At 39.1% G+C, this 13389-nt stretch overlaps 2 protein-coding genes across 2 annotated transcripts in view; one reads left to right on the top strand and one right to left on the bottom strand.

Moving 5' to 3' along the window:
- The window catches only part of MAP7D3 (MAP7 domain containing 3), a 286896-nt gene that overhangs the window by 98686 nt on the left and 174821 nt on the right, over positions 1 to 13389 (top strand). The window lies entirely within an intron of this gene.
- ADGRG4 (adhesion G protein-coupled receptor G4) overlaps positions 1 to 13389 on the bottom strand; it is a 113903-nt gene that overhangs the window by 10405 nt on the left and 90109 nt on the right. Inside the window, exons 16-20 of the mRNA XM_028842064.2 lie at positions 12713 to 12758; positions 10756 to 10859; positions 8028 to 8149; positions 5573 to 5841; positions 2362 to 2440 (exon numbers count right to left, since the gene is read on the bottom strand). Coding sequence (XP_028697897.2) covers positions 2362 to 2440; positions 5573 to 5841; positions 8028 to 8149; positions 10756 to 10859; positions 12713 to 12758 — 620 coding nt within the window. The remainder of the gene's footprint in view (positions 1 to 2361; positions 2441 to 5572; positions 5842 to 8027; positions 8150 to 10755; positions 10860 to 12712; positions 12759 to 13389) is intronic.

Genomic DNA, 13389 nt, shown 5'->3' with positions numbered 1-13389 from the left:
AGGGAAACATAAAGTCCTATTTCTCAGAGACTTAAGATCATCTAGTCAATTTTATTTCACCCTAAGGGCATCTAGCCCTAGAGAAATGAACTGGACAGAGTTCACTCACACCAACTGGAGGCAGAGCTGGGACAAGAACCTCAATCTCCTGAACCCCACTTCAGGGTTCTCTCCAACACTAAGTCAGAAATCCTAGAGGATGGTTTCTGCCATCCTCTAGGATTATGCGGAACCCGTCAGTCCAATTCCCTAGGAAATGGTTCTATTCGTTAATAGCAGAAAAACGAATGATACATTTTCCCCCAAAGTAGCTCTCTGTCGCCGCGCTCCCCACACCGCCCCCGCATGCCCTCCCTCCCAACACCTTACACCTAAGCTCTTATTTGCAGGATGAATTCTACTTTACATGATAAATATCACAGTGAAAGGATGTGAGCAATGAGTGGCTTTTCTGAAAGCTATATCAAACAATGGTGAAATTATGAAAGTTAATGAAAATGCTACAAAAAGAGAACAGCTCTAGGTGTACTGCTTTAAAATATGATGTATTTGGATGACAAAGGCAACACTGGCCACTGGATTGATTAATGACTCTATAGTTTTTATTAAAGAAAAAATATGCAGTGATTCATATGAACAAATATTCCATTTAATAACATTTGCAATTACTGGAGGCATTTTCCCTGATTTTTGAACACGGAGAAGATTGACTAATTTAACTGTGTGTCAACTGAGCTCTCTTTTCTAAAACCAGGAAAATCTCTTTTGGTCATGTTGTTTATGTTGGCATGGATACTTTCACTTATGTGTGAGTTTGTCTCTGTGTGTGTGTTGCAAACGTGTTAAAAAACATTTAATTTTCCTAATAGATTCTGATACCTAGAGTTCCCTGAATATTATCAGCATCCTTAAAGGATGCTATAGAAAACTGTTAAAATGAGATAGTGTTATATGTTTGGGTAGAGAATCACCTTCAAGATATATTGTTAAGTGGAAAGACCAAGGTGCCAAATGGTGTATATCTACCACTTGGGTAACAAAGTGTGCAAGAGAATATCCATACAAATTTGATCTTTGGTAATAAATTGGTAATAAGAGTTACCTCAGGAGGGAAACTGGGTAGCTGGAGTTTGGAAGTGGGGCTTATTTTTCATCCTCTACCCTGTTGTACATTTGGATTTTGTTCCATGTGTATGAATTACTTCTTCAAAATATAATTTGAAAAAAAAAACTATTAGAGCAGTCTGCTTCTTATTAATCAAGTCACATCTGAAAAGTCTCTTTTGGGAAAAAGTGGAGTTGATTTTGTTCTGGTTTTGCTTTAGCTCTTGCTTTTGATGGTTCAAGAAGAGTCACCATTAGGTAGACACTGGGGACCTTTTAAGTCACAAAACAGGCAAGGGGGGAGGTTGGAGCGGGAGATAAGAAGGAAGGGAAGAGAAAATGGAAGAGAAAGAAAAGATAACAAGGAATTTTAATTAGAAAGCATCTGCTATAAAGGGCAAAATAATTTTGACCCGCTGGAAACTGTCATCTCAATATGAAAGACGGGGGAGTCTTGGAGCAGGACCTCCTACATTTGATTCCAGTCCAGTGGGAGAGGAAATCTATAGTGGAAGAACTTGAGAGGCAATGATAAAAAGAATGGAATAATCAGAAGTGTAAAATGAGATTGTGCAGCCTAAAGGACCGCAGGGCAACTGTCTACACGCCTACACGCCTGTAAAAGAAGGTTTTGGAGAGGTGGGGTGAAGTGAATTGCTACTCTCGTGTGATTGTGGTTGACAGAACTAAAGAGATGAGCTTATACATCAAATGGGATAAAAAGAAAAAAATGAAAAGAAACAAGAAAACAACAAAGCTGAGGCCATTTACAAAGGAAAGCTGTTTAGCATTCTTCAGGGAAGACCTTTGTTGCTGAAAGGTAAAAAATGTTTTCCAAATCATCTCAGAATTTCCTTGTAGTGGCCACTAACTCTTTGCAATGACCTTTGCAATGTGTGAGCTTTGTAATCACAATACCTGCCAGTTACACAGCATTTGCCGTAGAACAGGCAATATGCTGAGCACATTACATACATGATATCATTTTAATTTGCACAGGACGTTAACAGGAAACATTATTATTCCCATTTTCCAGAGGAGGAAATTGAACTAAAAAGTAAAGTAACTTGCCTAAGGTCATAGAGGACCCAGGCAACTAACCATTACATAAATGTAGCCTTGACTATGCTTAGGGCAAAAGGGCTTAGGCTGATTTCTTCCTGAAGCCAGAGTCAAGACCAATCCCAGGCAAGAACGCTTTACCATACCTTGCTGGGCCAGAGCCCCACCACTAGAGAAAGAGATGCTGGTACTTACAATGGAGTTGTTGGGCTCAGAGTTCCATACAGATCTTTTTTCACACTGACTGTGATTGCCACCATGATTGCTGGGATTCCTGCAGTGGGAAAGCAAGTCAGAGGCATTTCTTCAGGTAGCAGGGAGGCATCCTAATCAATGACTGTGGGTGATGATACATTAAGACACTGTTTAAATGAGCCACAGATGTGTGGGCATCAAAATACTATTGTTTGCAAAATGTTTGTGAATTCTTCCGAGTTAAACATTTCTAGGAGTTCTCCAATCTGCTAAACTAGACAGCATGCCAATGGCTCCAATACAACACCCACCAGTTATTAAAAATAGCTCAAGTGCCAAAAAATCAACTTGGCAAAAGAAGTATCTAGTTGATTGGAATGCAAGTTCGCATCAAGCATTTCTTCTTAGATGATAAGCCTCTAATTTTTACTCCCTTTCCACATCGCCCCTTCTTTCCCAATAGCTTTTTGTCTAGGTCACCTTAGGGGAAGGGCACAGGCAATCAGCTGCAGCCTTCAGTGCTTTTTTGACAGGGAAACTGTTTCCACACTCGTTACTAGTTTGACATTTTGACTAGATCGACCAGTTAACAACCACTCAATTCAGTCAGACTATAATAAAGCAATCAGTTCAGTCGAAATGGTCAAACGTGAGGAGAGTATAGACACAGGGTTTAAAAATCCAATTTCATGTACATTTGCAAAACTTAAATGATTTCTTTATCTCTCAATTGCATTTCTCCTAGACTAAGAGCATACACCTACATGCATTTTAGGGGTTTTGTTACATGCTTTCCAAAGCTGTTCCAAAGCCCAGGATGCCAAGTATCTTGAAAAATCCTCCACTGTCCCATTCTGTGATAAACAGGATAGTCCCTTCAAATCTGTAGAGCCCACCCCAAGCACAGCACCTAGAATGCTGCAGATGTTTTTAAAAATACCCCCGAAGGCTGGAAGGGAGAGACAGAGGAAGGCCTCATCTTTAGGATGGAAGTTGTGTGGCAGTCTTCAAGCTGTGTTTACATATTGAAAATTTTTTTTTAAAAAAAGATCCCTTCGGTTGTTATTTTAAAAATATAAACAAATCTACTGTCTTGGACAGGGATTCATTAGGTTGGTGCAAAAGTAATTGTGGTTTTTGTCATTAAAATAAACCTTTCCAACAGGTTGCTTTGGCATTCATAAGGCAGAACTCCAAACATAAACAGATGTTAATATCTATTTTCCTTACAGTTGATTGCTTTTGTCTAATATTGAAATGCTCCAAAACTCCCTGTAGTGGGACAGCTCAGCTGTGGCTTCCTGGTGACCTTGCATGTATGCACATAGACCACGCAGGTAAAGGCTTATCTGAATTTGGGCGGTGTGCCCTGCGGACCTCCACAAATTCAAGAAGATGGGAGGCCTGTGGGGAGGTGCTCCAGGGCCATCTCCTATTCACCTCCCTGTCTCCTCCAGGAGGCTGTCAGGAGACAGCTTCTCATCATCTCCCAGGGCTCTGCAGAGGTGTGGGCCTTTGTACCCTGCCCCCTCAGAATAGGGCAGCAGAATAGGAAACAGCATCACTTCCATTTAAAACCAGCTCCTCAGCCACCGGGAATCCTACAAGTCATGTGACAGTCATCCATTCCCTTTGTTTTGGTGTCGTTCTTTTTAGTGTGGGGGACAAGAACATGAAAGGTGGCACTTTTAGGTACCCTTCCTTTCACAGTTTATGTAAGTAGTAAACTGAACCTAATAGTGGCTTATTGTATCTTTCTTTACTGATTGAGCCAGTCAGACTTCTCAGCTTGTGTGTGTAACTAAAGTTTTCCTGCTTCCAAGTACCAAACTTTAGCCTTTCCTGCCTCTCCTTGTAACCCAAGAAATGTATATGAAATTAGAAGATCAAAGAGATAAGAAGTGAGTCCTGGAGGAAGGGCTTAAAAAAGAAGCTGGGAATGAGTGACGATCAGGCAGAAGTAAAGCCAGGATGGAGTGACATTTACAGCCTTTTCACAGTTGGCCATATTATCTGCTTTTTGGATTATTCATGAAGGCTCTCCCACATTTTTCAATCCTCTGATTGAATCAAGATGAGGGACACAAGGCTCTAAGGGGAGTGTATCGACTGCTTTTGGCTCTGTGTTTCTGATGGATTCCAAAGTGTACTAAAACAAGCTTTTAGATTATGATCTGTTCAGTATTTGCCTGTCTCTGCTCCCCACATTAGCATAGATAATAGCACTGACTGTGTATCCAGTGAAAGCATGTACTATGATAATGAACTCATTAAAGGGATGAGTAGCTAATTAGGAGGGTATTGTCTTCACAAAGGCAGTGGAAGATAAAATCTGTGTTCCTATGTACCCTAGGTATGCTACTTAATGTATATCTCCTACGCATCTAACACATTGTCTGAACCCAAAATCTGCCTTGAATACACAAGAGAGAGAGGAAAGGAGCTGAGCTGACCATGACAGTTAGAAATGCAGGAAACAAGCCAATGAAATGACATTTGTGTTCAGAAAGATCTATGCTGAGGACCATTCCTGGCTTCTTCCAAGGCCAGCAGTGATCATCACAGTCATGAGGTGTGATGAGAATCAGGTTCTGGCTGACCCAGCACTCTTTCACCCATTTCAAGTCTTTTCCCTGTTCCTTAAACAATATGGCAAGACCATAGAGGTTAGAAGTCCAAACTATGGAGACAAACTCCCTGGCTCAAATCCCAGCTCTCTTGCTTACTAACTGTGTGAGTTTTGGCAAATTACCTAATTTTTCTGTGCCTCAGTCTCCTCATCTATTAAATAGGAATAATGATGGAATCTATCCCATAGAGATATTATGAGGATTAAATGCATATGTAAAGCACTTAGAATAGCATCTGGCACATGTAAGTGCTACCTAAGTGTTAGCCGTTTTATCAGTATTTGTTGTGACTGTAACTTCTGCAAAGGAAGAGATAAAATCTATTCACTACTGTAGAGCCAGCACTTAGCACAACATACAATAAGTAAGTGCTCAATAAATATTTGTGCACCAACTCCTCGCCATAAAGGTTAAAAATTGAATTAATAGAGCAATACAGGCAGAAAAAAAAGATGCATGCCCAAACACCAGCAAGGCCATCCTTAATTTTTTACCTGTGATATTAACAGAATCTAACAGAGCTAGAATTAGAAAGACAAACTTAAGACATAAATATCAAAAACAATGGCAGATATACTCACCCCAACCAACTAGACAAAATTTAAGTATATAATTTGGAATGTATATGTTGAAGACTTTGACTAGAGCCAAATACATGTGGACTGCCTCCAGGCCCATCCAAGTAAAAGAAACAAGCAGGAAGTAATGAAGTGCCACTGCAGCTGTGATACAAACTCCCGCCTTCTGAAATGATGACAACCAAGAATTGACCAGAAATACCAGGTTTAGCACCAGTAGTGCTATGCACAGGTTGATCAGAATTTTGGCAGGATAATCTTTTCGAAGTTTGCTAAAAGAGAAAGTACAAGGTTAAGTTAGGTAAAGTCTGTTTTTTTTTTTTTTAATTAAACATTGCCACATCTTATCTACATAATAAGTGAAAGAATAAAAGAATTACTCATCTTTGCTTATACTTTGAAGTCCCCCATTCTCTTTCCAGGTAGAGTCAAAGTATAATAAACATAGTGACCTTAACTAACAGAAATAATAATAGCCTCTCTCAACTACACACTTGAGAGAGGCTATTATTTTTCTTTTTATCTTTTAGAAAGAAAGAAGGAGTTTCCTAGGTATTATGATTCTATCACCACTGCTTCAGCAGGCTGGAGCTACATATTACCAAATAGCAGGATGACTATGGAAACCATTCCAAGTAGAGCTACTTGGATAGTTCTAAAGATCCCAACAGATGGCCTCATGGAAATATGGCCTTAAGTTTTATTAAGTGATTGCAACTGTACTTTGCAGAAACTCACCCAATATTTTTCAGAATAAAAAATATGTATTACCCCCTTTGATTATTTTACACTCTTATTAATTATTTAATGATTTAAATTTTGCTGTTTTCATTTAGTGTGAATTTTTTTCCTGAGGTTATAGTAAAGTGCACAAGTGTTAACTATATAACTTGATGGATCTTTACATATGTATATACCTGTGGAACTTCGACACAGATCAAGAGGCAGAATATTTTCAACATCCTAGAAAGCTCTTTCATGCTTCTCCCATTCAATATCACCCACCACAGGTAACCAATACTCTCACTTTTATCCCCATAGATTTCACCTGCGTTTGGAACTTTTTGTAAATGGAACCACACAGTATGTTGTCTTATTTTTCTGGCTTCCTTTGCTCAATTCTGTGTCTCTGAAATTTAGATATTATGTTGTATTGTATAGAAGTAATTCATTTCTTACTGCTGTGTAGCATTCCATTTTACAAATATATCACAATTTATTCATCCAATCAACTGTTAATGTAAATTGGGGTTGTTTCTAATTTGAAGCTACTGTGACTGAAGCTGCTATAAATATTCTTGTACATATCTTTCAGTGGACATATGTACTCATTTGTCTTGAGTATATATCTAAGAGCGAAATTTCTGGGTCAACAGAGAGATGTATATTTATATTTAACAGGTATTGCCAAAGAATTTTCCAAAGTGTCTGATCCATTTTACATTCCCACTAGCAAATGTATGAGTTCCAGTTGTTCAACATGCTTGTTGACACTTGCTATTGTCCTTATTTTTAATTTTAGCCATTCTGGTGGGTGCAGAGAAGTATATAACTGTGGTTGTAATTAGGATTTCTCTGATGAGTAATGATGTAAAGAACTTTGTCATGTGCTTATTGGCGCCATCTGGTAAAGGTTAGGCTTAGGCACGGATATTCTCTTTTGTGAGGTGCCTGTTCAAGTCTTTTGTCCATTTATAAACTTTATTGTCTTTTGCTTTTTGATTTGTGAGAGTTATTTACACATTCTGCATACAAGTCTTTTATCTTATATATGCATTGTGATTATCTTCTATGTAAGGTTTGCCTTTCACTATCTGAATTGTGTCTTTTGATTAAAGAAGTTCTTTTTTTTTTTTTAAATTTATTTATTATTATTATACTTTAAGTTGTAGGGTACATGTGCATAACGTGCAGGTTTGTTACATATGTATACTTGTGCCATGTTGCTGTGCTGCACCCATCAACTCGTCATTTACATCAGGTATAACTCCCAATGCAATCCCTCCCCCCTCCCCCCTCCCCATGATAGGCCCCGGTGTGTGATGTTCCCCTTCCTGAGTCCGAGTGATCTCATTGTTCAGTTCCCACCTATGAGTGAGAACATGCGGTGTTTGGTTTTCTGTTCTGGGACTTGGATGCAGCTGGAATCCATCATTCTTAGCAAACTATCACAAGAAGTTCTTAATAAAGTCTACTTTATCAAATTTTCTTTCAGGGTTGGTGTTCTTATATCCTGTAGAGAAATATTTTCCTATCCCAACTCTCTTGTTTTACAAAAATCCAATTAAAATATTTTTAGAGGAGCCTTGATGTTTTGTTTTTAACCTGTCCACTTCATAATCTAATGGATCCAACTTCTTCCTATTGTGATGTGTTCATGAAATTAACAAAGTTACAATGGTAATAGCATCCATCAAACCAAATTAAACGTACTCAGAGCAAGGCTGTATCAACTTACTGAAAAGCTATGTATGTCACCACTGCAACACCCAGGAAAATGGAGGAGATTCCACATCCGGTGTATGTTATAAGCGTTAATATCTGTTCATTCACTGTATCCACTGTAGATCTGGATAAATCCTAAGGAACACAATGTGTTGTGTTTTACACATTCACCAGAGCAAGTTTATGGCAAAATGCTTCCAGTGTTCACTAACGGTAAGTTCCCAGGATGTATAACATTTCTGCCATAGCTCTTCTAAAACCAGATTATGTGAATGGATATATGATAAGACCTAATATTATTTGTTGAGTATGCCTAGTTCAACTGACTGTGTACAGAGCATGGGGAACCATCAATAGCATTGGAAGCGCATTTAGTCCTTGGCTTCATCATCATTAACATGTTCTACATTTAAAATATAACAAAACTAATAGATGTGAATTTGGGATGCAAAGTGAATAATTATCTGAACTGAGCATCTCAAAACACTACACAGAACAGAAAAAAAAAAAAAGATCCTTTTCCTTAGACCTTAAATAGCTTTCACAAAATTAACAAATAAAATGGACCTTAGAGATCACAAAGTTCAGTAATTTATTAATTAAGTACCATTAAAGATCTGAAATGACATGCAAAATTATTTGAATATATGTGTGCACTGGTCTAAGAAGAAGGTCCAAAGCTTTCATCAGATGATTAGAGATTCATGACTCATAAAAGGTTAAGAAGCAGTATTTACTTTGGTAGTCCTCAACCAGGAGTGATTTTACTCCTCTCCCAGGGACATTTTGCGGTATCTGGAGGCATTTTTGGTTGTCACAACTGGGGAGGGTGCTACTGGCATCTAGTGGGGAAAGACCAGGGATGCTGCTAAACATCTCACAAAGCACAGAACAACCCCCCACGACAAAGAATTATTTGGGGCCCGGCGGGGTGGTTCACGCCTGTAATCTCAGCACCTTGGAAGGTTGAGGTGGATGGATCGTGAGGTCAGGAGATCGAGACCATCCTGGCCAAAATGGTGAAACCCCGTCTCTACTAAAAAAATACAAAAATTAGCTGGGTGTGGTGGCAGGCACCTGTAATCCCAGCTACTGGGGAGGCTGAGGCAGGAGAATCGCTTGAACCCAGGAGGCAGAGGTTGCAGTGACCCGAGATTGTGCCACTGCACTCCAGCCTGGTGACAGAGCAAGACTCTGTCAAAAAAAAAAAAAAAAAAAAAAAAAGAAAGAAAGAAAAGAAAAAGAAAAAGAACTATTTGGCCAGAATATCAATAGTGCCAAGATGGAGAAACCCTGGTGTACTCCAGTCATTCACATTTCAGAAGAAAAATCTAAGATCCAAAAGAGGGAAACAACCTGACCAAGATCACATAGCTAGTTACAGACAGAGCTGGAACAAGAACTCTGGTCTCTCTCTCTCTCTCTTTCTCTCTCTCTTTTTTTTTTTTTTTTTTTTTGAGACAGGGTCTCACTCTGTTGCCCAGACTGGAGTGCAGTGGCCTGATCATGGCCCACTGCAGCCTCAACCTCCCTGGACTCAGGTGATTCTTCCCACTTCAGCCTCCCAAGTACCTTGGACTACAGACACATGCCATCATGCCCGGCTACTTTTTTTATTTTTATTTTTTGTAGAGACAGGATTTTGCCATGTTGCCCAGGCTGGCCTTGAAATCCTGGGCCCAAGCAATCCATTCACCTCGGCCCCCAAAGTGCTGGGATTACAGGTGTGAGCCATGATGCCCAGCCAACCCCAGTCTTTTGACTCCCACTGTAGTGTTCCAGCCAATTTGGAGGGAGTTGAACAAAATTATTACAATTCAACAAGTATCAGTTGAGTACCACTTACTTGTTGAATAGATATGGTTTAAAAATAAATATAAAACAGACCCACAGCCCTCAAAAAGCTAACCATTCTTTGTGGGAACAAGTAACACATGACACATTCAGATAACAGTATATAATAAAGTCACCTAAGAAATCCAGGAAAGTATTCTGATGTGAGTAGAGAAGAAGGAATACATTTGATAGTCCTTTGGAAGAAAAACTCAACAAATACCTATGATCCTTCTTACATTTAAATATTTTAATGACCAGACCCTTTAATCCAGCAATTCTACTTCTGTCAACTTATCCTGCAAAAATACTTACACCAGTGTTCGAGGACACATGAGTAAGAATGTGTATTACAGAAATGTTTGTAATGAGAAAAACAGCAACAGCTATAATGTCCACCAGTCAGGAATTAGTTAAATTTATTGTGTTAAACCCAAACAATGGTATACTATAAAGGTATTTTAAAAATTGAAGTATAATAGATAGATACACATTTGCCTGAAAGTTGTGCAATATATGTTGTTAAGTGAAAAAAGCAGTTGGTAAAAACAGTATGAATAATTTGATGCCATGTTTATAAAACAAAGCAAAAACATACATTAATATATACACAGGAAAAAAACCTAAATTAATATACACGTTAGACTGTTAAAGGTGGTGATCACTTGGGAGGGAGGCTACAGGGACCTTTTCTGTACTGTTTGAAATTTGAGAAGCAAGCATTAATTTTATAAGGAGAAAAAATAAATAAATATTTGTCTCAATCTGCTCTACTTTGGATGAACAAATTGGAGGGGGGCTTTTCTTTTCCAAATGCATACCACTTTTAAATAACAATTCACACATATATTACTGGTCTAATAAAAATTCTCAAACTTCCATCAAGGAGTGACTAAGAGACAACTCACCATTAAGACTCCAAAATGGGTGAGATGGTCACACTGACAGATTGTGTAATTTACGTTTGTTTCCTTTACTTTACAGCCTGATGAATTCCATCCACCCAGCCCATCTGTAGGAGACAGAAGGAAATTTCAAAGCAATTTTGTTTTTCTCAGAAATGTTTAACTTTTCATTATATGCACTATTTAAACGTATGTTATAATTAGTATTATTTGCTAAGACAGCAAGATTAGGGGTATAATTGAACACTGAAATTAAATTAAGTCTAATAGACTAAACTGACTTTTTGGGGACTTCGTAAATGGCATAACTTCTTCAGCTCTCACTTTTCCAGTTCTTGTACCATACCTGTGTAAATTAGGACAGACTCTAACCATGAACAAAAGTCCTGCCACCACACTACAGTGATAAAGACTTTTTTAAAAAGTGGCCAATAAATAGGAAGCAGGCAGATCTGGAATCTTTTTAAGGACATGGACATATGGAATATAGGCTGGCACTTGAGCTTACTCAGAGGGACTAGAATAGACATCTGAAAACCCAGCTGAACCCGCAATTCAAAGGGTCTCAAGTGCTTTGAACCAAAGTCAGATCATGGTCTAGAACGCTGCAGGGCCAATTAGAGCCTCTGCTCTACTGGACACCTGGCTAGTTTCTTTTGAGCACACTCAGGGTTTAGAACTAACACTTATACTTCCATAACCTGTAGATCTCAGGTACTAGACCGGATTGAGAGTAGAACTACACGAGTGGCACTAGACCAAAGGGGTTATCCCAGGGCAGGCAGCTAAGTGTGGTCAACATTTGTCCATCTGGGATAATGCCAAAGGTTCCAGAGGTTCTAGATGCATGGGACAGAGGTGCAGGGGCAAAGGGTGACCTGAGATTAGCCCAGTAATTTGCATTAATGAACACAGAGATCAACTTATTGAGGTTGTAGGGGACAAAGCTCATCACTTTATAGGAGTTTTATCCTGAGAGACTTGGAAGGAATCAGGAAAGGGCAGGCAGTGTTATTTTTGTCTGTCAGAAAGAAGTAGTATTCTTATACCCTAGGGAGCCAAATGGGAAGAGAATTTCCATTTTGTCCCAGAATTCCAAGGATAGTGAAAAAGGGAAAGGTCCTAGGCAGAGTTTCCACAGGCAGAAGGACTCCTCACTTAGCCACTCCTGGCGTTCTTAGGGAAATTGATTCTGTTTGGAAATTGTCTGAGATTCGGTGATAACCCTGGATATTTCCAGTGAAGATGGCAGGCCTAAGAGCAAATCAGTCAGCAATGACCATTCCCAGTCTCTTTTACTATCTGTCTCCAAAGACTCATGCTTATTCCAGCAATTAGGATCCTTAGAGACCAACCAAGAAGTTTCATCTCCTCAATGAAAAGATAAAAAGACTGGGGCTCAGAGGGGGTAAATTGCTTACCCAAGGTCACACAGTCAGTCTAAAAGAGGTGAGGAGAAAAAAAAAGGGAAGGAGGTTGTAGATCTCGCAAAACTCTGTGGGAAAGCCCACATAAAGAACCAGGTATTCCTTCCTCAACTTTCTTCAAACAACTCAAGGTTACTCTGCGCTGGGCCTTCCAAATTTCTTTCTTCCAACTTTGCTTACCCTCGAGTTGTGTGATTTTTCTGATTTCCCAAATAATTATCTTTGGGGCCTAAGATACTTATCATAAGCTCCTATACTCTTCAGGAAACTGCGGGTAAGGAGCAATTAGTTATTGGGCATGATTGGAGCGCTGTAGTCCCAGCACAAATTGAGAGATCTTACCTATCAAAAAGGAAAGTTGTCTTAATTCCCATGCCCTAATTTGATATAAAAATCATATCCTGTATCTTGGTCATTCAGAATGCTCTGTAGGGTCTGATAAGACAGTAGTTTGAGCACAACTCCTTCCCATTTAACTGCCAAGTGGGAAAATGGTCTGGGGCAAAGTCAAAGTTGCTAACAAAAATACTTACTATTATTCTCAAAATCCCAAAAGGCACAGTGAACTTGACCATAATTCTGGAAAAAAGGAAATCAGAGGTAAACACCTTGCTTTGTGATATTTACCATATAGTAACATATACACACAAGTGTTTTCTTCTCAATACGTATTCCCATGGTAGACATGAACACACTCATATGCACACACATATACACATACACATTTGGGCCATTTGTGAATTGGCTGTTAGACTAACTCCATCTAACTCTGGATTTACAAGTGAGAAAACAGCATGTCACTGGATGGTGATCTGATATGTCCTTTAAAATATTTGGTAGTATTAAAAATTGCCATGCCCTTCTGGTACAAGGCTATGGATAGTCAATGCTGGGCTGATGTGTTCCTTCCGCAGCTTTGGAATTCGGGCCTCACTGCTGAGATCAAGCCTTATGAACACAAATTTGATCTGTTCCCTCATTAGGCCTACAGAACATTCCTAAGATCTCACCAGCTCCTATAGTCTTCAGGAAACTGCAGGCAAGGAGCAATTAGTTACGGGGGATAATTGAAGTGCTGTAGCCCAGACCAAATTGAGAGATCTTACCTATCTAACATGTTTCATTTGGTGTTTGCTTCTTTAAATTTCCTCTCCCTCTCTTCCTTCTCTCCTTCCCTTCCAGAAGCAAGACCAGTGAAAAGTATGCTGAA

The sequence above is a fragment of the Macaca mulatta genome, chromosome X (genome assembly GCF_049350105.2).
Source record: "Macaca mulatta isolate MMU2019108-1 chromosome X, T2T-MMU8v2.0, whole genome shotgun sequence".
Taxonomy (NCBI): domain Eukaryota; kingdom Metazoa; phylum Chordata; class Mammalia; order Primates; family Cercopithecidae; genus Macaca; species Macaca mulatta.
Note: the sequence above shows the minus strand (reverse complement) of the source record. Positions and strands in the feature narration are given on the sequence as shown.